Source organism: Papilio xuthus, unplaced genomic scaffold (genome assembly GCF_000836235.2).
Source record: "Papilio xuthus unplaced genomic scaffold, Pxut_1.1 DF826776.1, whole genome shotgun sequence".
NCBI classification, from domain to species: domain Eukaryota; kingdom Metazoa; phylum Arthropoda; class Insecta; order Lepidoptera; family Papilionidae; genus Papilio; species Papilio xuthus.
Genome location: NW_013531873.1, coordinates 342,232 through 366,030, shown reverse-complemented (window position 1 = coordinate 366,030; position 23,799 = coordinate 342,232). Strand labels below are relative to the sequence as shown.

The window sequence follows — 23,799 nt, the reverse complement described above, 5'->3', positions numbered from 1 at the left end:
ATTTTGTATTTTTACTTTTTTTTTTTTAATAGAAAGGCAAAGGTTCTGGCCATTATGCCATTGAGTACTATTCGTGACATTTCGTTCTTCACTTTCCGAGACATTTTCTATTTTCACTTTTTTTTTTAATAGAAAGGCAAAGGTTCTGGCCATTATGCCATTGAGTACTATTCGTGACATTTCGTTCTTCACTTTCCGAGCCATTTTCTATTTTCACTTTTTTTTTTAATAGAAAGGCAAAGGTTCTGGCCATTATGCCATTGAGTACTATTCGTGACATTTCGTTCTTCACTTTCCGAGCCATTTTCTATTTTCACTTTTTTTTTTTAATAGAAAGGCAAAGGTTCTGGCCATTATGCCATTGAGTACTATTCGTGACATTTCGTTCTTCACTTTCCGAGCCATTTTGTATTTTCACATTTTTTTTTAATAGAAAGGCAAAGGTTCTGTCCATTATGCCACTATTATTTAATTGAACATTATTCGCGACATTTCTTTCTTGATTTTCCGCGCCATTCTCTAGTTATATTTTTTTTTTCAAATAAAAAGGCAAAGGTTCTGGTCATTATGCCATTATTAATTCGTTCTTCATTTCCCGCGCCATTGTTGATTGACATTTATTTTTTTTATAACGAAAAAGGCAAAGGTTCTGGTCATTATGCCATTATTAATTCGTTCTTCATTTCCCGCGCCATTGTTGACTGACATTTATTTTTTTTATAACGAAAAAGGCAAAGGTTCTGGTCATTATGCCACGTATTTGGCAGAATGTTTATTATGCACTCAACAACAGTAAAAAAAAACACTTTCCAAAGCATGTTTTGGTTCGTAAAAGGGAAAAAGTAGAAAATATGGAGTGGCTCGTTATTCTGGTACAATTAATTGCTCTAGTTTATACTCACGATAATAGAAATTTTAAGTGTAGTTTACAAATTTAGTGACGGTTTAAACTATAAGTACTATTTTAGGTACGCTTTAGCACTATCGCAACCTCTTTATAAGTTTTTATCCCGTAGTTATATGTATCTCTTTCTTACTAATGTGAAACTCTTTGAGGAAAAGAGATGGAAGATAACCTCAATTGTGTGAAGGTGTTTGATGTTTTAAAACTTTATTGAGATTTAATATTGAAGAATATTAGTTGCTTTTTTCTTAAAGTATTATTAAAAATAAATATTGAAGTACAAAAAAGGAATGAATGAATTTTTCTCTTGTTTTGTTTAATTTTTTTTTCGAGTTGAAGATCAAATTTGACTCAGTCACTATCGATGCAAAAACATAGATCTTTGGTGACGGCTCTTTTTGAGTAAAATCTTACTGTTATTTAATTTTGTGTCAAAATTCTCTCACATTTGTGACTAATTTAACGAAAATAATGTCATAACCGAAAATGTCACTTGATTTAAAAATTAGTGAAGAGTAAAAATATTACGAACAATAGGTTTTTTTTAAATATCAACTGTTTTTTTTTTTAATGTCTTTTTTTGGATATTTAAAAGAGCCTGTGTGCTGAAAATTTGTGGAAGGTGAAAAATGTTATTTTTTTTAAAAAATGTTTGCCATTTAATTGAATTAAAAAAATATGCATTTTTTTTCTCTAGTTTGTAAGATGTATTTTCATTTAGTTTTTTTTTAGATGTGTCTACGCGGAGGTTGTTGCTAACGGTGAAAATAAAAGAGTGTACATAAACTCTATAAGACAGAGTATAATATTAAATATTTGACATTAGCTTTGTTTCATTTAAAAGGCCTTTAACAATAAAAAAAAAACTATTAGGAAGAACCGATACAGTGCCGGTGTATCGCAACACTAGTCTTTTTAAAATGACGTCTATGTCCCCTCACTAATCATTCTGACACTTGACCTTGAAATGAAAGAGCGCCATTCGCGACAAAGGATTCTAACTAATGTCTTAAACTACTTTGTAATAAATATAAAAGGGAAAAAGGAACTTAATACTAATATAATAATGCAATTTTAAATAATTTTATTCTTTATTCGTTTTATGTTGAAATTGAATCTGAAAGGAAAGATTCAATTTACATACAAATCCCGGGAACTGTATTCAACTATTACAATAGTTATAATACCATAGCTTTTATAATGACGTTTACAAATCTTCATTTTGAATTACACAAAGATAATTAATTCTGTAAAAAACTGCGACGAATAGTTGCATGTCTTACTGTGGGTTCCTGAGGCCAAAATTCTCGTTTAATAATCATGACAAAATAAGGAAAACTCCTTATTTTGTCATGGATGATATGTTTTATACAGTGGTTTTGGTCTCAGAAACTCACGGTTAGATCCATAAAATACAACTCTGTAGCAGAAATTATCGTATAATTTCATTGTTAATCTCTACGTCGTCTTTGTCCGTGCGTGGCGTATGCTTCCGGCACGTTTCTCCACTCCCAATACTCCATTACAGCGAACGTCGCAGCTATGCACGCTGCACCAACTATTATTACAGATTTTATCAGCATCTCCATTTTCTAACAGAAAAAAAATCATTTGATTATAACACGCTAGTCAAAATACGTTCCGTAGTTAGACTACAAGTTACAATCTGATTAAAATTCATACGTTTTTAAACATTATTTTCTTGATACGAGCAAAAAAGACATAAAAATTTAGTTATTAAAAGTAGCTGTCGCCCGCGTGTCCGTTGCGCGATATTTAATAAGTATACTATGTTCTACATCTGTGCCAAATTTCAGCGAGATCCGTTCAGCCGTTCTGGTGATACCTTCTAACATATATCCAGCTATCCAAACATTCGTATTTATAATATTAGTAATATTACTTACATAAACAGTTTTATGAATTACTGCGCTGTTAAATTTTATATATCTATATAAACACAATACCAAGGCTAGGTAATATGGATCAAACTTTGGCTAACCTTGGAAATAATTAGGGTTACCATTTTTTGAAAAAATTCTTCCCTTTAATTAATTTCGAACTACTATTCCGTAATATAATTTAGTTTTCAACTAATATTCCTTATTGTAATTAATAACTATTGATATGAAAATTCGCACAAAATTTGCTATATTACACGTAAAAAACTTATTATTGAATTACTTAACTCTATATTAATTATTAAGTCACTAATTAAATTAAAATTAATCTACCAAAATAATACTATAAACTAAAACTAAAACAAACTAAATAATATAAAAAATCGATCACAAATCGCTGTGGTCGCACGGTAGGGTTCCCAAGAGGCTGGCGGCATTTCCCCGTTGGATGGCCAGGCTCAATCTTTGCCCGAAATGCGCGCCAGCCCTTGGATCCCCTGAGGCGTCGATGAGGCGTGCGGAAATCTCCTTAAACAGGCGACGGGCTTCCGCACCCCAAGGCCCCAAGGTCTCCACGGCAAAAGGCGCAAATATATACGGATCTGCCAACGCCGCATATTTACGTCTTTTATTGATTTCGGCTGTCGCCGCAGCTGCGCCGGCTTTACGAGCGGTCGCTCTCACGTGGGATGGAGCAACAGTGTCCACGCATGTGGCATCCCACAGGAGTGACCGCCCGTTTTTCCACGGAATGAGCGTCATACCGTCGGGCCTCTTACCATCATCTCGGACGATGCCATTGGGTTCAAGCACTGCCGGCACGCCGGAAGAGGCAAGGGCTCGACGGATGACGTCATTTAAGGCGGCATGGCGCGGAATGCGTCCTGCACTGCGACGACATGCTAAACCGTGATGACCAAGAGGATCGACGTCTACCCCACACCGACAGCGATGGGGTTCGTTCGTCCGGGCCCCTAGACGTAAGCTCACCGCCAAATTAAAAGTAGTCCTCTCCAAAAGCGTACCTACGCTAAACGATGGAATAGCATTTAACCAGTATCCTGACTCTGGCTCAAGAGACGAGACCGCTCCGCTTCGCTTTCTGAAGACTCTACCAGATGATTTCGTATCTTCAAACAGAGAGGCTCGTCCCACTGACGCTGCGAAGCCAGGTTCAGGGGTAGGTCTGGACCAGTTGCACTAAGCCAGGTATCCCTGGCCTCGGCCAAACAGGCAACCTCTACGCCGCAGAGCGACGGGCCTAGTAAGCTACCAACGAGGTTAACCGAGCTATGAACCGAGGACAAGAAGGCTGGCAGTGCTACACTTGAAATTTTTCGTATTCCAAGACCACCATGGCGAATCGGTAAGGTTGCTTGGGCCCAGCATCTATCGTTTAGAGGACAATTAAATGAGCTGTTTAACGCTATTCTTACCGTGTCATCTAAACGAGAGAGAAGGTCATTGCGGGAACAAAGAGACAGAATTTTATAATAAAATAAGCCATGTGAGGATTTATGTCTTTTAGGCGGCTGGAAGATTCCTGAAATTTTAATATCAATTTATTTTATTACACTAAATTAAAACAAATAACCTTCATAAATTACCGATTCTGTCACATTTTTTTCGGTTGCAACCCTGTTTTGGATGTTTTTATTCTGTGGATGTCCACATCACAAATCATATACTCTTTGTCACAAATCGATAATTTTGTGAATAATATCAAATTGTTAATATATTTCAATTACATTCTACTTAGATGCGTTTTAAGATAAGATAATAAAGATATTGATATACTGACCTCGATATTGAATAAATTTTATTTAAAATTTTAAAATTGTATAAAACCAGATTGTCTCTGGATTATACACCAACGAATCGAAATCGAACGATTACGATTAGTTGTTGACTTGATGAAAAACTGCATATTTTTATCGAGGAACGTCACTATTAATTATTTTGAAAACTGTCAATTTCCGCATACAAAAATAATTCGTGATTGTGAAGGTATTTGTCTGTGAAAAATATTTATTTAAAAATGAGTTTTCGTGAAGAAGACAGACAAAAGAGTAATTGTCCTAGCCGAGGACTTGGTCTTGCGGCGGCGGCGATTGGCGTCGGAGTTGGGGCTGCTCTGTACTACTTCTTCAGCAAGAGGCAGGAGAATCCTGATGGGGAAGCTTCAGTTGCTTCCGCTTGGCAAAACGTTACGTTGTAAGTATCATTATTTTCCCTACGTAGTGTCATAGTATTCTTCCATATATCACTACGAGCAGTCCTATTTTAATTCAATTTCAATCTTTGTAAGTGTATGTAACAAAATGTCATAGAAACTATCGCCTCTATACGCAGTTACAAAACGTCCTTCAATACAGGTTTATGAATACTACGTAATATTTCGCATAACAACTTTCAATTGTATTCTTTATTTGCAAAAATTCGTTCTACTGTTATGCACGCATATCAAATTTATTTTTAAATCTTAACGTGTTTCCGCTAATATTATTTGGAGATTCAATATCAAATATTATATGGTGAATTTATTCTTCCATGTTCAATGAAAAATCTTATAGTATTTATTAAACTGTTAATATAATGTTTAACATTGTAATATTATTTCTATCTACCCACAAATTTTTTTATTTTCTAGTGTAATTGTTCATTGTAAAGTTAATGGTCTTATAAATGTTAAATTTACCAAATTTTAGATAATCTATATTAAATATTTTAAAGAGAAATTATTCATAGTGCTACTTTATAAATTTCTATTAATGTAAATAAAAGGTATTTCGTAAAACCTGGATAATAGAGTCAAAGGTATTGTGATATTTTTCTTGCTTATAGAGGTTTTTTGTGTCTATTGGGATATTTTCTACAGTACTTTATTATCATTCACATAATTTAGTTGAACTTTTTCAATACAACAGCAGGACTGGATGTGATTGTCAATCAAACATGGACATTGACTCTGATTCTTATTCAACAATATCCGAAGATGAGACAACCGACACCAGCATGAATACAGATTCTATTGATCCAAATTCGATCACATCAAACTCTGATACAATGTCCGTAGATAGCTTAGAATCTGATATAAGTGAGAGTGATAGTGAATCAGGGGATTATTCATCTAATTTATCCGAATGGGACATGACAGACTCTAGTATGCATATTAATGAGTACTCGTTTACTTCAACACCAATGTTACTACGAATAACCAATAGTATATCATCCATGATAAGTCCTAGACGTGGAAATCGTGAGTTGTAAGTTGAATTATAATTTAGACGGGGTAAAATACATTGGTGTGGGTATTTTGAAATTTTTACGTATATTATAGTTAACAGAGGTTTTTGGCACATGTTTTTTAGGTATGTGTGAATAAGACTAATATGAAGTAGACTAATATTTTAGAATATTGAGTTTTATATTTTATTGGTGGTTGTTTTCTTCAACTACACGATTTAGGTTATATGTGGGGTTATTCTAGAAATTTAATTATTAAGATTTTGTTAATAGTGTTGTCTCTAAAAAGTATATGCTTCGTTCAAGTTAAAGTTTAAGTAGAATCACATCAAATGGCTATTTAGAGAAAATTGTGAGATAAAGTGTAATAAGGGTAGTTAATGTAATACAGGATGTTCGGGAATGATGGGTATAACGGAGTAAAGGATTAACCCTTAATTCGACGAAATTTTTTGTAGAAAAAAAACTGTTTTTTTTTTTAGTAAAGCCATACGTAATTTTCTCTAAACTAGTTCAGTAGATTTTCTTTAATTAGTTGTTTGTCACACTGGACACCATCGAAAGTGTTAAAGCGCTTTAGTGTTTAAACGAATTTAATTTGGATAGAGTTAAGTTGTAAATCGTCATATTTTCGACTAAAGAATCTGTGGTACTCTGTTGTATACATCATTCTCGGACAACCTGTATATTTATGTTTGAATAAGTGTTTTATTAAATATACTATGGAATTTACATGTTTTGGTGTAAATTATAATATTTCTATGGTTTATGGTTTGGTATAAAATCTACTATATACATTTAAATTCATATGTATAACATTAGTAAAGTATAAATAAGAAAAAATAAATTGTTTGAAGACTTACCATGGGTTTCTGATTCCAAAATCTTACTAATATAATAAATGCGAATTTATGGACGGATAGATGAATGGATGGGTGCTGCTTATCAAGTTTTTTTTCGCGTAGACGCAGTATTGGGCCTATGTGTTCTTTCAGACTACATTCTACATCTGTGCCAAATTTTGTTAAGATCCGTTCAGCCGTTCCCGAGATACCTTTTGAACAAACTTCCCTCCATCCATCTTAACATTTGCATTTATAATACTAGTAAGATGTGATGAGCTGTGAGCTGACAATTTATCTTGAACCATAGTTTAATAGTTTAATAGTTTTCGCAGCATAATATAGCCTAAAGCCTTCCTCTATAAATGGACTATCCAACAAATAGTAATTTTTCAAATCTGACCAGTAGTTCCTGAGATTAGCACTTTTAAACAAACTCTTCCGCTTTATAATATTAGTAAACATTATGGCATGAAGAAAATATTACTTATTTAGTATTTATATGTGTATTAAAAGATTTTTTTATAATTTTTTAAGTTAAGCTAATTTAATTAAAAAAAAATTTACCATAGTTAACTTAATTGTGTGAATTGGCGTATTACCTTTTATGTGGTTATGGGTTGGACAGAATTGAAAACTGTTTTCTAGTAAAGGTTAAAAAAATTACTCAAAAATAATAAAAACAATTGAATAGAAGGTTTCGAATCCATGACTGTAATAGTTAACACCCTCAGCGCCAAACCCTAAGTGACCGTATTATAAAACACAATTTTTTTTTGTTGGTATGTGCTCTAATACAAAAATGTGTATACTTTTGAATACACAGCTTTCTAAACACTATGAGAAAAAAATACACATGGCGCTCAAGGTGTTAAAATAACCAAAATATATTAATTATTGTATATTTATTGTAGTCTAGACAATGGCCTATGAAGCCTTTCTTGTTTTGTACTGGAATCGCTGTGAAAAGGTTAACAATGTTATTGTATTAAACACAAGATAATTGTTATTTAGTTTATTTTATAAATGATTATATTTCAGGACGGAAGAACAGCAAATGGAAATCCTTAGAGAACAAGCTTTGTAAGCATTGATGCTTTTTAATAACTAACTCTAATTGCCTGCTCAGATTTATTTAATACTAGCTGTCGCCCGCGACTCCGTCCGCGTATATAAAAAAACTTAATTAGTATAGCCTATGTGTTCTTTCAGACTATGTTCTATACATATGCCAAATTTAATCGAGATCCGTTCAGTCGTTCTAGAGATATCTTCAAACACCCATCCATCCATCCACATCACATTCATCTAAACATTCGCATTTATAATATTAGTAAGATAAATAAAAAGCAGCTCTTCAAGGCATTAATTCGAAAAAAAATGAATAAATAGTATCCTATGTCCTTCTCCTGGCTCGTAAAGTCGTGTTAGTTACTAGTGTAACTCAACAACGGCTTTACCGATATGGTTGAAAATTGCTGAGGTAGCTTAGAGCCAGAAGACGGACATAGGATACTATTTATTCATATTTTTAATTTTTTTTTTCGATTTTATGCCTTGAAGAGCTGCTTTTTATTTAACTTACTAATATTATAAATTCGAATGTTTAGATGGATGTGATTTGGATGGATGGATGGGTGGGCTACACTATTTTTTTTATATGTCCACGCGGACGGAATCGCGTGTGACACCTAGTTTGTAATAAAAAGTTTCTCTTAATATTTTTTGTAAGCCTTGCTGAACTTATCTATCAGATAGATTAATTCTCTATTTAACAGTTATATTAATAATTATTAAATAAGACTAACAATTGTATGAATGTGTTTATTGGATGCACTACGTCCAAGCATGATGTGGGAGTCAAAAGTAGAGTGACTATTCACTTCGCATTTAACCCTTAATTCGATGATGTCCAATGTGAAGAACAAAAAATTAAAAAAAATCTTTTTTTTTATATCATAAGGTGGCAAACGAGCGAGCGGCCACCTGAGATCGCTGAAATAGCGAAGCGATCGTTGCCCATAGACATACGCAATTGCATATACGTTGCCTACCTTAAATCGACGGATGAGAGGATGCACAGAAAGAAAATATCTTCCCTTTCCATGCATCCTCTCAATTAGAAAGTCCACTTCCACTTCCCATCCTTTTCTTTATAAAGAAAAGCATGGGAAGGGAAAGAGGACTAAATTAGGCCTCCCTGACGCACACTCATCAGACGAAACGCGGAATTGCTTCTACTTGAGGCATGTCTTCTGTGTGGTCGTGGTATATCACCGGGTGAGTCGGGACAATTCGTGCGAAGATGTTAAAGCGGGTTCTACCACTGTTAAAAAACTATTCTACTGAACTAGTTTAGAGAAAATTACGTAAGTTTTTGCTACAAAAAATTTCGTCGAATTAAGGGTTAAGCTACCTCGTACCATCTTTCGACCACATCATCACTTTCATCAGGTCGTGATCGTGTTAGCTTATTCAATATAAAAAAAAATGTTTTTCATATATGTTTTATTTTTGACAACTTTGTAACATCCTGTAGCGTAAACTAATGAACCGATTTTGACGTGTGTGGTGTTTATACAAATGATTCCCCCAAGTGTCATAGGTGACAGTTATTCAAGATTTTCTTGGTTTTATTCCCCTAAAAAATAGTGGTTTTTATGTTCTAGTCGCGAACGTAACTGGGTGACTGAAGAATGTTCGATATGCTTCGAGGTGATTCAACGCAGTCAAGAGGTGATGACTCTCCCCTGTTCGCATAACTTCCATCAGGCCTGCATCCTACCCTGGCTCCAGGAGCAGCAGACTTGCCCTAACTGCAGAAAGCGTACCGAATAGGATAATAGGTTGATTATTTTTATATTTTAGCTGTCGCCCGCGACTATGTCCGCGCGGTATTAAAAATAACCTAATAGCCTGTGTAGTCTTCTAGACTATGTTCTACATCCATTCAGCTTATTCTGAAGATACCTTCTAACAAACATCTAAACATTCATATTTATCTTATATATAAAATTCTCGTATCACAATTTTCGTTCCCATACTCCTCCGAAACAGCTTGACCGATTCTCATGAAATTTTGTGAGCATATTGAGTATGTCTGAGAATCGGCCAACATCTATTTTTAATGCGCGGACGGAGTCGCGGGCGACAGCTAGTAATATTGTAAGATTATAAGATATTTTCTAATTCACTAATATTTGCTTGCTAAATCTATAAAGTTCTATGTTGAATCAGTTTTGTTTTTACTATTGCAGCGTCCATGACTTTGCAGCAGGAGCAATGCGTTCAATTCTGCTGGTTCAGGATTTGAAGACCCACTTGTATTGTTCTTAAGCATATATTGATGTATATCTGAAATTCTTCATATATATGACAAATTATTTAATCTGTGATATCAATTTTTCTTTTTTTTTCTGTATTTTGTCTAAACTGACATGTCTTAAGGCTGTTTACTCTTTGACATAGATTAGTTGGCTGATTCTGTTACTTTTTAGGTTAATTGTTTTTTTTTCTTTTCTTTTTTTTAAATAGTCTAGTCATTCTTTTTCAGGTATATACCAATTGTTAACTAATGCTTGTTTGCTGCTGGAAATTATATAATTTTGATAATATAAACAAATATGTATATAATTTGGTTGATTGTAAGATAGATTTTATTAAAAAAAAATTATAAATTGGTTTTTAACAAATTTCCTGTATTTTTATTGTAAATATTAAAATATAAATTAAATGAATAAATTAGCTTTAAAGTAAATAAAAATTTTTAAGCTATGATTTCAAATTTATTTGTATTAAAAAAATAAACAAAAAGAAATCATTTGGCTGACTTTTCGATCGTTTCTAGTTATTTTTACAGTTTAGTGGCTTCATGTAATAAAACTAGTGAATAATAAAATTAAAAACATTCATAATAAAGTATAGAAAAAGCATAAATTTAAAAAAAAAAACACTTGGACTAAAGTCATTGAAACCTTTTACTCCATGTGAAAAAAAAAGTTAATGTCATTTAATTAAGTTTTTTTAGCAATAGTGTTATAAATCTCCATTTTATAAAATCGATAAATAATGGTAAATTAGATGTTTAATATGATCTGAGATTTTTTACGTGAATTAAATTTGGTGAAAAAAAGGAGCGAAATCTTGTTAAAATATTTTGTTAATTGTTAAAATGTTAAATGTATATTTTAGACTGGATTTAAACATTGTGATTATAAAATTTGAACTAAGATATTTGTGGATAATAATAGCTAATAGTGATATATTTTTGTAATAAATTAAATAAAATATAATTTTGTTGAAATACATTTTTAGAATCATTTATCTTTTATTTATTTGAAATACCAAAGTTTGCTTTATTGACATTTTTATATAAATTAGCGATCACCCATTGGTCGAGATCTCGATGGCAGGCAATCCACAATCGTGCGGTTTGCGCGAAACTTCCTGCCTCGCACAGCAGCTTTGTAGAATGGTCTGTCCTCGGCGGTATTTTCAAACCGCTACGACTTAGGGTCCTTCAAGAAGCGAGCTTATCACCACCTCAAAGGCCTTTAGTATTGCTGATGTCCATGGGCGTCGTTGAACACCTCGGTGTTCCCGCTGCTCGTTTGCCCCCTTCTGTTATAAAAAAAAACAGCTTTATGCTATTTCTTCTCTACTTGTCAAACGCACAATTTCTTTAAAAATCTGTATTAAGTTTTTCCTTTACGTATGACAATTCAGCGAGCGGCCATCTTAATTCGCCGAAACAGCGAAGCGATAGATTGCAACATGTTATGTTTTAAATGACAGTTCGAAACATCGCACGAGTCGCTGCGTAGAACAAAGTGTAGCGTGGGAGTGCGTTGTGCGCAGATGACCTTGAACCAACGAAACATTGAAATAGATAAAATTAATAATTTAATTAAAAAATAAAATTATTTACCGGAAATAACCGAATTACCAACACTAGTGTACAAAAGCCCTTCACAATGCGCGGGAAAGAACTGGTATTTATACTATGTTACCAGTTAAAAAATAATACCAAAATATGGGTAAAATAATCGCAATTTAAATTTTGTTAGTCTGTGTTTTTTTATCGTTGAGATGGAACAAATTGTTGCTCTTAGTGATTAATAGATTAAGTAAATTCTGCCACCAAATTTTACGAAATTTGATCTTTGAAACTACTTTAAAGCGAGATACTGTTTACCAATAATAAATAAAGTATATTTAAGTAAATATATGAGTTACTAACACACCAAATTGAGATTAACAAGGTAACTTTTTATTATAAAACAATGGAATAATTTTAAACTTAATCACTTGTGAAATAACCAAAACATCGATTTTTAATACGATTTGTATAGAAAAAGTTTAAAAAATTAAGTACATTTATGACAGACAACCTTTTTATTTTTTTTATTCTATTTTTAAATCACTGTAGAATCCAAAACATAATCTGTGATATTTAAAAAAAATGTCATCAATTCCATTTTAAATGCGAATTAGAAAAAGTTTTGGGTAAACATTAATTTAAACATGGTCACATTTATTGTTTATAGATAGGGTTAGTTAGTCAGCTACAGAACTGACGTGCGTCGGAATAAAGTTTCCTTTGTGCTTAATATATTATCCAGTTTTATTATTTAATATTAACAATGAGTAACAGAAAAGAAAGTAACGAGGAAGATAATGATTCCGGTGTTGGCTGGATGGTTGCTGCGGGCGTTGTAATTGGTGCTGCTGCGTCGGCAATTGGTTATATTGTTGGTAAAAATTCTGCCGAAACTCCACAATGTAATATATCCAGTAACACAAGACAGCAGCCTTCGCAATCGCAAAATTAGTAAGTATTTCAAATTTCATAAGAAAGATAATAAATTGGCGGTTTATAGTTAATTATATTTTTATATTGAAGGTTATTTTATCGTAATAATTTGATAACGCCAGTGAAAGTAAAATCAGCTAAGTATTTATATCAGGAAATTGTAAGCGATAATTTTAAATCGTGTATCAATATATAAAATTCACAGTACATTTATAAAAAACAATATAATATTATACATAAACTAATATTATAAATGCGAATGTTTAGATGGATAAATGTAATATTGCACTGTATTATGCAATTATTAAAGTTTTAAGTATCTTATCTATGGAAAAAATTCAATAGTTTTGTTTTGTTCAATTGATTTTGCTTTTTGATTTTGACATTTCGATAGAAATTCATAGACAAAGTTTTTGATCGATTATTCTGAACGAATAGGAATCGATAGAAAGAGGTATTAATTTTTCGAATAAAGTTGTCTTTAAAAAGAGTGAATACATTTTTGTTATATACAATGAACATTAATTCGAGATTGAGTGTAATTATTATTGATAAATACAGTAGAGTTGTTTCGTGTTAAATTTTACCTTGGGTTTTCAGAGACCAAAATAACCGTTTAAAACATATTGTTATCACTGTTTTCACAAAGATAATGACAGGGATGACGATATGTTTTATGCAAAAAATTTGGTCAGACTCGGGATATTAATATTTTTTCTTGTATTGATTTCATGACTAGTAGCCACTGATATATGGATAGGTTACTTCGAATCCTCAACTACAAACCGTTACCATCAGCGCCAAAATGGCGAAAATCAAATTACACAAAACACTACGGTATACATAGTCTGTATATATATAATTGCCTGAGTCTACAGACGATTGAATATTAACTATTTTTAACATTTTTCTTTGTTTTAGCCGCAGCAAAGTGGTGACGTGCGAGAAATGTTCAATCTGTTTAGACGATATGGACGTTGCAGTTCTACCTTGCAGACACTCCTTCCACAGGAAATGTATTGCTCAGTGGCTCGCAATGAACGGCACTTGCCCAACTTGCAGGACACCTGTACGTTAAAAAACCGTATAACAAACTAACCTCTAACCCACAAGGACTTCTAATTCACTTAAAAATGGCGAAAATCAAATTAGAACACTGTCTGATGGATTTTAGAGGTTAGTTTTAGAACACTAATCTAATCTTTACATTTTATTGATTTGTTATCAAATTATTCCTTGACTTATCCTTTAATAAACTCAGCGTACAGCGTTTTAAAAACCACATGCCTGTTTACAACCCTTAAGTAATAATTATAAATAGAAGAACTTGTAAAATTAATCAAATAAAAACAGATTGAATATTTATTTATTTTATTTTAACATTGAAAAAAAAAACCTAACTTTGCCACTTCAATAACAAAAAAAACAAACTTATTTCTACGTTTTTATACTTATTATAAAAAATAATTTTTGATATCTATCAGTTCTGGCATTAAATTCACAATAAATTTGAATCATGTTCTATTCTCACGTGTCGGGTCCAAGCGTCAATGTTCTGGAATAACTAGAAGCAAACAGCTTTACTAAAAACAAATACTTTCAAATGAATATATTTAAATCCAAAGACAAAAAAGCAAGGTCCTCTCTTTTCTCTGGACAGTCCTATTGTTAAAAAAAAGAGTTTGTCTATGGTGTACTTACGTCATCACAGTGCTCGCATGGGAACAACTTGAGACCGTGCGAGGCGACGTGTGTTTTAAACTTGTCCGTGGCTGAAAAGCCCGCGCCACACGCGTCACACACAAGTTGAGGGCAACCCTCGGTCTCCTCGCATTTGGAGCGCTTTGGTTCACGCGGCTCGTAATATGGGCAAGCTGACCAAACAATGTATAACATTACTAAACTGGGTGACTCCTTGTAAATTATAGCTAATTTTTGTGCCAATTTGAAACGCAACTACAAGATTCCGAAAAAAAAAATTGGACATAGACAAAAATAATATAATCCGCCTTAGTGTTCCGATCAGAGGCGCTACTGTTTTACTAATATTATAAATGTGAATGTTTGGATGGATGTTTGTTTAAAGGTATCTTTTAAACGGCTTTATGGATTTCGCTATAATTTGGAATAGATAAATAACAGACTAAAAGAACACATAGGCTACCGATTAAGTTTTTTTTAATACCGCGCAGACTGAGTCGGGGGCGACAACTAGTATACCAACTGATATAAAAGGTAGTCTGCGGTATTTGTTATGTAGTGTAACATTCTATTGAGGAATCCCTCTCATACTCACTGCCATGGCCGACGTGAGTCTTGTAAAATGTGACAAGCACGCGGTCCATTGTCTCCGTGACAATCATATGCGCTGGACAGGCTTTACCCGTCTTGTAGATCTGTCTCTCAGGTGCTGGCCTTTTACCTTTACCCTAAGGATAACAAAGATCTAGAAATACAAAAGCTTAAAGTACAAATGCACAAGACATGTATTTTCAGTCAAAATCTTATTGCAAATATCCTTCTATTTCTACAAATAAAACTATCAAAATGGGAAAACCAGGGACGGAGCTGCGACAAGACATATTTTTTTTTATCATAAGATGGCAAACGAGCGAGCGATCACCTGAAATCACTGAAATAGCGAAGTGACCGTTGCCCATAGACATACGCAATTGTATATGCGTTGCCTAACTTTAATCGACGGAGGAGAGGATGCACAGAAAGAAAATATTTTCCCTTCCCATGCATCCTCTCATCCGGAAAGTCCATTTCCACTTCTCATCCTTTATAAGAAAAAAAGTGGGAAGGGAAAGAGGACTAAATTAGGTCTCCGGGACGCAAAAATATTTGTGTCCCTTGTTGGAAAAAATGTCAGACTGACTCTTTAGCTGAAAATACGAAACAAAATGTACTAACTATAAAAAATAATAGTAATAATTAGGGTCTTTTCTAAAATACAATGTCAATTTACTTGATACACGTAGATACCAGACTGACTGCACATATAATGAGACCGGACACCTTCAATCGTCTGCTTGCTGGCTGTCGTCTTCCGGAACCTGAACTTTGTCTCTTCCTGTATTGCGCTTTTAAAAAGCATGAAGTCTGAAACATATACTTTTAAATATGTCTAACACTTATAAAACGTATGCAACATATGTAATCAAACCCCTCTAGAACAAGTCCTTCGAGTCGGATCAAAGGTATGTTAATAAAAGACCAGAAAAAGGAACAATTAGTCTATGCTACATGAATAATAGTATGTATACTATAGACCCAAACAAAGTATGCCCTACTTAAGAAGCATGTACAGTAGAACCCCGTTAATACGATTTCTGGTATAATGCGCAATTTTACGTAGATTTATAAATATCGTGACTTCGTCGGAGTAGAAATTTAAAAAATAGCCTAAAAAATTCGTGAAGTGATTTTGGAGATTAACCGACACAAACACAGTCTTGCGAACAGACTTAAAAATTGAATGATATGTGTTTTCTCACCATCCATAGTTCCAAACTCCAACTGCTCAACTTGCTCACGAACTTGATGACGATGCAGCAAATGAGCACTAAAGTTGGTGCCATAACTCACTCGTTCATTACACAACGGACAAAAGAATGCCTTTCGTTTCTCAACCTGCCATTTGGTTTAAAGAACGAACTTTAGACTTTTCAACCCTAAGTTTACGTCTTCAAAACATATGTAAGAATAACTCCATTTTTTATTTAGAAAACGCAATGTAGTTCTATGACACTTAGGGGAAGCAGTCAAATCGAAATTAGTTCAGTTTTTTAGGCTTCAGGAGGCCACAATAGTATTAAAAAACTTACAAACTCAGATGCATAGTTATATATGAGCAAAAAACATTTTCATCCTGGTATAGTCTGGTAAGTGTGCTTTACCAGAAATATTTTTCAATTTACAAGTATTTATATGTAATTTGTCTATGGTTAACAGTATTAAAACAAGGTATTAAATCTGACACTAAGTCGGGGTACTGGCGCAGCACTAGCCTTACTAAAACGTCAACGTTTATGTCCCCTCACTAATCATTCTGACACTTGACTTGGTAACGAAAGTCATTCGCGTCAAAGGATTCTAACTAATAATGTCTGAAAGTATAAAACCTCATATCCGTGAGCTTTCCATAGATGGTTGTTGAGAATTTGCTTCTGACTGAAATCTCGCTGACAAATGTGACATTTCTTACGATCAGTTGGTGAATACTTCGGAGTATGATCATTGCATAGTTTCACTAAAAGACATAATTATAGTGTGTCTAAAATACATTAATTTGACACCACCTATAAATAATCAAGTTAATTTTGTATGACGATTAATATTTTACTTAATAGACGGTTGTCGTAGTGTCGGACCGCATAACATATAAAATATTAATTGAAGAAAACCGTAAATTTTCAAAACCGATGTTACTCAACCCATCTCTAGTGAATTGTCAAATTAATCTATCTAGATTCTAGACAAATTATTCATACATTATCCTGTTGTAAGGAGTTTTTAACTTACATCCATGTTTCATCCTTAGATGTGTGAAGCAAGCCTTCTTACTATTATAGACGTTGTCACAGAAATGACACGCGTACTGTCTACTCTCACTTTCAGAAGTAGCGCTATGGCATCTACAAGATAGAAAACATTAAGTATTATTTCCACTAAACCACTAGCACTGGCACGAAGGCACTTTCTGTGACTTTCACGCAGTCACGTTAATAAGGGAGCCATGAGTGACGGTAAGGTAGGGTTCCTGGTCTCTAATGAAAGCAATCCCGGGAACACGGCATGCGTGGTCCCATTTTGCCGAATCTCTGTAAAGCCACTAGAAAGTATTTTCCTAGAGTCGTACAGAAGCTCAAGGCAGTGGGTTCCATTGGAGATCCCGGGACCCAGTCAGTGTTTTTACATTTCCAATTTACATATGTACATTTATCCGACGTTTTTACGATGAAACATCGTGATGCACATATCTGAGAAGAAATTCAATGATATGAAGTCAACCCGCACTTGGCCACCGTGGTTGACTATGGCCTAATCACCCTTAACTCACGGTAGGCACCGAGACCCTCAGTGGGGATGTATAGTGAGCTGATGACTTTAACCTTTATCTATGGTTAAGCGTTGTACCTGTTTATGTGATCAGCAAGATCGTTAAGTGAGGCTCCGCACAGCGAGCACTCGCGAACACGTTGACCAGTACGAGGCTCGAGACCATGCACCATACGAACATGTTGGTCTATCTCCTCCGCAGTGGGCAATTGAACATTGCAGTAGATACACGTCGTCTCATCTAATGCTTGGATCTCGTGTTCTTCGTTTATATCTTGAGTATTATAAAAAAAATTAAGCGTGAGCCTGAGACATGATTGCTGCACATAGACAACTATTTTTTTATCTTGCAAGGTGACAAACGAGCAAGCGGCCGGCAAATTTAACAGAAATAGCGAAGCGACTGCTGCCAATAGACATAAGCAATTGTAGATGCGTTGCCTATCTTAAATCGATGAAAGAAGGGATGCACAGGATGACAATATTTCAAATTCTAGTGCTCCCGTCCTCTATCATAGCAACTTACCATTTCTATCCTTTTCTTATAAAATTAGGGGACTATATTAAAATGGTCTTTTGTGTTGCAAGAATTGAAAAAAACATTCATGAAACAGCAACAATATGGATTTATGAAGCAGATGCGGAAATACAGAGTAAGGGATCCTTTACTCAATAAAGAGAAGGGTAGGGGACAACTACTAGTTTTTGCGTTTAGGTAAAGAAATCTGTCTCACCATCGACATCTTCAGTAGAAGTTAAATGGCTTGTTTTATTTCCTCTATAATCTACGGTTAGGCCCTCTCCTTCTTCCAAGATCGATTCGTCCAAATACTCCTCATCTAGGGCAATTAAATATTCCGGTATAAATACTGATTTAAAACAGTTATGGTTAAATAACCGGTGAAAAATAACGTTAAACGGTTACATCACTAGTTTTATCAAAAATGCAATATTTCATTTGAATTCAAATTAAATATATTTAAAACTTAAAATGTACAATAATATTTATGAACATGCAAACTATTAATATATGTACATAAAGTAAGAAACATTTTTATGTTAAATATCGGCTGTTTTTCTATGCAATATCCTTTTCAAAATGGCTTTATTCTCGTTATATAGATATCTAAATAACGATATTTACCTTTGATACTTTGCAGCATTGCAAGATTTTTACTAGTTTGATTTTTAAACGCCGAAGCTTTTTCCAATTTTTCAACACAATCAGAACATATAAACTTATATTCCGTAGATATCTACAATTATACAACATTTTTATCACACACTGACACAATTTATAAACTAAAAATGTAATTTAAATCATATACGAATTATAATAAACATTTCGAAGTACAAATTGTAAACATAACCTTAATGTTGTAACAACTTTTTAACATTTGTGCGTAGGTTTCTTCATTATCGGCGTAAATAGCAAATAGGTCGCATAAATCTTTGTTATTCATGCAACTTATGCAACCAACAAAATCCTCTTCCTCCTCCATTGTTGTACTTTTAAATTATTATAAAACAATGGAAGGAGGATGTAATGTGATGATTCCCGATTTGATTTTTAAAAACAAAAGACGGCTATTTTATTTTTCAAAATTAATGTGAATCGGATTAAAATTATAGAGTTAACGGCTAAGCTTATTTTCTTACATTTACTGATTTCATTGCTAGTATACCTTATTGCGAATGATTGGGGATACAATTTATAATTTGGCGCCAATTTGTGCTATTGAACAATGTTTTTTTTTAAAGTTAAATTTTTTAAAAAGCCACCAGATTGTATTTTAATTGTAATTGAAATCGACCATAAGAAATTAATAAAAAATATGTTATTCTATACATTTTCTTATAAATAAAACCAATTAAACATTTTCAAATTTCGAAAAGTTTCAAAGTTTTGCGTTATTAGGAACATAAATTTCAAACCAAAGACAATACATGGCTATGTCAACATTTTGACATTTAACGTTTTGATATTGATATTTCTGTTTGTGGTTGAACGTTGACATTGATCGTATCGAATCGTGTAAATAAACAATAACATTAGGTATTTAACGTTCAGCTGATTACGATTATACGCGATACGAGAATAGAAAGCCGTCGAGTCAAGTTCGTAATAAGGCTAATGACCCTAACGAAATAAAACTAGGCGTTGTGTTCATATGATGAAGTGTTTAGAGTAAAATAAAATATTTTCCACCAGCATAATGAATTTCAAAATAGACAAAAGGCTATTGCCTATTAAGGCGCATTTCTTCTTCTTTTTCGCTGGTAAGTCATTAATCTATTTTAATAACATGTCAAAGATAGTAAATATTTAATATTTTTACACCACAGCTTAGAAAAATATTAGTAGCCTTTGCCCGAATTTCGCTCGGTCGGAATTTAAAAAAAAAATGGACTGTGCCAGACAGTGATAATTCTAAAGTTTCGTGCTGTCAAACATCAATCCATCCAAACTTTCTTGTATTATATTTGTTAAACATCTTTATCTAAATTATCGTAATTCTAAGATATCAATTTGAATTGATAAGAAATAATAGTGTTATGTAGATATAAAGTTTTCTTAATACTTTATTCAAACCGTAAAATATCAATTGAATTACATTGATAAAGGAAATGTAATTTTATGCTCTTTATATTTCGATTTCTATTTTATATGTATACAAGCGGACCCGACAGACGTTGTCCTGTCTACACGTCTTTAATCTGAATAAATTAATATGAAGTTAATATTTGATGAAAATTGTGAATCTAAACCATTCCCAGATCCCTTGAACACACACAAAAAATTTCATCAAAATCGCTCCAGTCGTTTGAGAGAAGTTCAGTGACATACACACTCACAGATGAATTATATATATAAAGATATTTGGCTATAAAATGATTTACAAATTCTCATTATGTATTTTGCATTGAATAAAAAAAAAACGTCTTATTAAATTTTAAAAATTCCTTTGAACAATAGAAAACTTATAGGTACTGATTTTATTGTAAACTAACAATTTTTATAATTATAATATTAAACAGTTCTTATGGATGTATGAATGTTTGTAATAAGATATCTCCACATAATAACTACATGGATCTTGATGAAGTTTGGTATAGATGTAGAACATAGTCTGGAAGAACACATAGCCTACTTATTAAGTTTTTTGATTCCGTGCGTACAGAATAAGACAGTATATTCATACCATTAATAAAATTGGGATGTCTATATAATAAAAAAAAATTATATTTTGTAAACATGAAGTATTTGCTTAAATAAAATTACAGCTTTTAAGATTTTTGTGAGTACGTCTGTCTGTTCTTAAAGTCCTTCGGAATAATCTCTGAAATTTTCACAGGATTTTGACTTGAAAGTACTGTTCTGTTTCTTGTTTATGGCTCTCCCTCATCGGATTGGGCCAATGTCTGTGACTTGAAAGTACTTTATTTACTGTACTGTACTACTGATTCCTAATGATATTTTTTGCCCTGATGAAGTCACGGGCGACTGCAAGTTTACAATAAAAGTGTTGTCAACAAAGATTTAGCTTATTATGCATAACCTACTTTTAACAATTGTTGAATATATTTATTCTTATTTTATTTGTAATTGTAATTATGAATAAATCTTATTTCTTACTAATATTATAAATGCGAATGTTTAGATGGACGGACAGTTGTTTCAAGGTATCTCCGACTGCATGGATCTTACTGAAATTTGGCATAGATGTAGAACATAGTCTGGAAAACCACCTAAGCAAGCACCAGTTATCTTATAATTGTGGCTTGTTAAGACTCTTATATCTTCATCATCATCAGCTCACTATACATCCCCACTGAGGGGCTTGGAGCCTACCCTAAGTTAAGGGTGACTAGGCCATAGTCAACCACGCTGGCCAAGTGCGGGTTGACTTCACACATATCTTTGAATTTCTTCTCAGATATGTGCAGGTTGCATCGCGATGTTTTCTTTCGCCGTAATAACGTCGGATAAATGTACATATGTAAATCAAAAATCGCATTGGTACATGGCGGGATTCGAACCCAGGACCTGCAGTTTGCAAGTCAAGTGCTGAATCCCCTGAGCCACCAACACTCTGCTTATACCTTACTAGTATTATAAATGCGAATGTTGGGATGGATGGATAGATGTTTCTTATATCTCTTGAACAGCTAAGGAGATATGGCTGATATTTGGCATAGATGTAGAACATAGTCTTAAGAGATAATTTTTTTTTTTAATTATAAGTGGATGTAATCGCAGGAAAAAACTAGTATTTACATATTAAAAGGTAAATAAGATAATGAATCTTTATGGTTATTAAGGATTAAAGTACCATAGAGTTATCAAAGACTTTATGATACAATTGTCTATGGTTATTTGTACTTGTTAATTTAAGATTATTAGTGTAGTATTGTTTACCTGACCGAATTAGGATGGTAATTTATACTTGAATGATAAAGATGGTAATGTTTTTCATGTGTATGGATTTATTTTTATATATATATATACGTTTGTATGTATGTAAAATGAACTGATTTTGATGTGTGTGTTGCCGTTTAATTCGTAATTTTCCTCTGAGTGCTATAAGGGTGTAGTTAACTGAGTTTTTAGGGTTTTTAATGAAGTATTACACTGAACTTGTTAGGTGGTGTCGGACGACAACCAGTTGACTAATATTTCTTGCTCTATGCTTGATATCATCATCTGCTCACTATACGTCCCCACCGAGGGGCTCGGAGCCTACCTTGCGTTAAGGGGGATTAGGCCATAGTCAACCACGCTGGCCAAGTGCGGGTTGGTTGACTTCACACTTATCATTGAATTTCTTCTCAGATACGTGCAGGTTGCATCACGATGTTTTCTTTCACCGTAAGAACGTCGGATAAATGTACATATGTAAATCGGAAATAGAAAAACACATTGGTACACGGCGGGATTCGAACCCAGGACCTGCAGATTGCAAGTCAAGTGCTTGACCCCTAAGCCACCGACGCTCATATATGCTTGATATAGGATATGGTTTACGATAATAGTCGAATGTATGGATTCGAACTCATGACCACGTTATTTGAAGGTACTCATATTAGGTTATTGGCGCTTCGTGGCTACTTACTTTGTTTTTTTTTTTCATTTCGCACAGACGTAGTCGTGGTTATTGGTTCAATAAAACTATCCCATCCCCACGGCTGTTCTAGATCAGTTTAAAGTCAGTGTCATTGCCAAGGCTCCTAAATTGCGACTTCCTATGAATCACGCGTACATACGGGTGGGAAACTACTGCCTAGGTGTCATGTTTACGTTACTAAACGCTTAAGTGTCGATTGTAGATTTCAATTGAATACCCTATTCTATATATCTTATATCTTTAAATGAGCAATTCTTGTATATATATATATATATATATTTGGAATCTCGGAATCGGCTCCAACGATTTTCATAAAATTTAGTATAAAGGGGGTTTCGGGGGCGATAAATCGATCTAGCTAGGAATCATTTTTAGAAAATGTCATTTTATTCGTGTTTTATAGATAATCAACTTAAACATAAACTTAACTTTTTCTATCGGTAAGATCGAAAAATATTATTCATATTTCATCATTTTATTAGTAATTCGTACTTAAATATAATTCGGTCCGGTCATCCAGGCACTGAACTTAAAACAAGCGTTCGCCCTTGATTCCGTTTGTACGGAATTAAAAAAAAAAAATAGTAGTCTATGTTTTCTACATCTATGACGTTTAGCGAGGTGCAGCTGTTCTGGAGATACTTTCTAACAAACATCCAAACATTTGCATTTATATAACTAGCTGTCGCCTATGACTTCGTCTGCGCGGAATTAAAAATACTTAGTAGCTTGTATTCTTCCAGGTTATGTTCTACATCTATGACTTAAAGCTGTTTTGGTGACCTTCATACATACATCCTCATTTTTTTTATATCAAAAGGTGGCAAACGAGCGAGCGACCAACTGTAATCGCTGAAATAGCGAAGTGACCGTTGCCCATAGACATACGCAATTGCATGCGTTG

General features: G+C 33.5%; 4 protein-coding genes and 2 long non-coding RNA genes across 8 annotated transcripts in view; 4 read left to right on the top strand and 2 right to left on the bottom strand.

The window, feature by feature from the left end:
• Positions 1-15: 15 nt before the first annotated feature.
• On the top strand, positions 16-1,208 carry LOC106122857 (uncharacterized). The gene is made up of 2 exons (XR_001228123.1): positions 16-646; positions 738-1,208. It is a non-coding gene; the product is annotated as an uncharacterized LOC106122857 (long non-coding RNA).
• Positions 1,209-2,243: 1,035 nt separating this feature from the next.
• On the bottom strand, positions 2,244-2,911 carry LOC106122792 (uncharacterized). Its single transcript, XR_001228119.1, has 2 exons — positions 2,812-2,911; positions 2,244-2,496 (listed from the first exon to the last, which is right to left on the bottom strand). It is a non-coding gene; the product is annotated as an uncharacterized LOC106122792 (long non-coding RNA).
• A 1,829-nt stretch (positions 2,912-4,740) lies between these two features.
• Positions 4,741-10,546, top strand: LOC106122898 (E3 ubiquitin-protein ligase RLIM-like). 2 transcript variants are annotated; one of them, XM_013319045.1, is made up of 5 exons: positions 4,741-5,019; positions 5,733-6,071; positions 7,935-7,976; positions 9,563-9,739; positions 10,151-10,524. In XM_013319045.1, the coding sequence occupies exons 1-4, from the start codon at positions 4,844-4,846 to the stop codon at positions 9,729-9,731; spliced, it is 726 nt and encodes a 241-aa protein (XP_013174499.1). In that variant the 5' UTR covers positions 4,741-4,843; the 3' UTR covers positions 9,732-9,739; positions 10,151-10,524.
• A 1,892-nt stretch (positions 10,547-12,438) lies between these two features.
• Positions 12,439-14,061, top strand: LOC106122771 (RING finger protein 122-like). Its single transcript, XM_013318859.1, has 2 exons — positions 12,439-12,723; positions 13,627-14,061. The coding sequence occupies exons 1-2, from the start codon at positions 12,536-12,538 to the stop codon at positions 13,781-13,783; spliced, it is 345 nt and encodes a 114-aa protein (XP_013174313.1). The 5' UTR covers positions 12,439-12,535; the 3' UTR covers positions 13,784-14,061.
• A 54-nt stretch (positions 14,062-14,115) lies between these two features.
• Positions 14,116-19,321, bottom strand: LOC106122790 (zinc finger protein 699). Of its 2 annotated transcripts, none has more exons than XM_013318883.1 (11): positions 19,140-19,321; positions 18,914-19,025; positions 18,504-18,608; positions 17,848-18,043; positions 17,233-17,345; positions 16,833-16,960; positions 16,206-16,341; positions 15,677-15,810; positions 15,002-15,134; positions 14,407-14,579; positions 14,116-14,269 (listed from the first exon to the last, which is right to left on the bottom strand). In XM_013318883.1, the coding sequence occupies exons 1-11, from the start codon at positions 19,269-19,271 to the stop codon at positions 14,204-14,206; spliced, it is 1,428 nt and encodes a 475-aa protein (XP_013174337.1). In that variant the 5' UTR covers positions 19,272-19,321; the 3' UTR covers positions 14,116-14,203. The 2 variants fall into 2 exon arrangements, with proteins under 2 accessions (XP_013174337.1, XP_013174338.1); XM_013318884.1 differs by having other exon boundaries at positions 19,112-19,201.
• Positions 19,322-19,778: 457 nt separating this feature from the next.
• Positions 19,779-23,799, top strand: part of LOC106122828 (uncharacterized) — a 14,616-nt gene continuing 10,595 nt past the window's right edge. The window contains exon 1 of the mRNA XM_013318939.1: positions 19,779-20,049. Within this exon, the coding sequence (XP_013174393.1) occupies positions 19,986-20,049 (64 nt within the window). The 5' untranslated portion in view covers positions 19,779-19,985. The remainder of the gene's footprint in view (positions 20,050-23,799) is intronic.

Bases quoted from the DNA above. Each gene is read 5' to 3' on its own strand.
- LOC106122790 (XM_013318883.1), bottom strand. From the start codon at position 19,271: ATGGAGGAGGAAGAGGATTTTGTTGGTTGCATAAGTTGCATGAATAAC. The intron at 16,961-17,232 runs GTAAGTTAAAAA...TATGTCTTTTAG, and splicing joins TCTAAGGATGAAACATGGAT to TGAAACTATGCAATGATCAT. The intron at 16,342-16,832 runs GTTTTATACTTT...ACCAAATGGCAG, and splicing joins GGAAAGCTCACGGATATGAG to GTTGAGAAACGAAAGGCATT.
- LOC106122898 (XM_013319045.1), top strand. From the start codon at position 4,844: ATGAGTTTTCGTGAAGAAGACAGACAAAAGAGTAATTGTCCTAGCCGA. The intron at 5,020-5,732 runs GTAAGTATCATT...TCAATACAACAG, and splicing joins GCTTGGCAAAACGTTACGTT to CAGGACTGGATGTGATTGTC. The intron at 7,977-9,562 runs GTAAGCATTGAT...TTTATGTTCTAG, and splicing joins ATCCTTAGAGAACAAGCTTT to TCGCGAACGTAACTGGGTGA.
- LOC106122771 (XM_013318859.1), top strand. From the start codon at position 12,536: ATGAGTAACAGAAAAGAAAGTAACGAGGAAGATAATGATTCCGGTGTT. The intron at 12,724-13,626 runs GTAAGTATTTCA...TCTTTGTTTTAG, and splicing joins CCTTCGCAATCGCAAAATTA to CCGCAGCAAAGTGGTGACGT.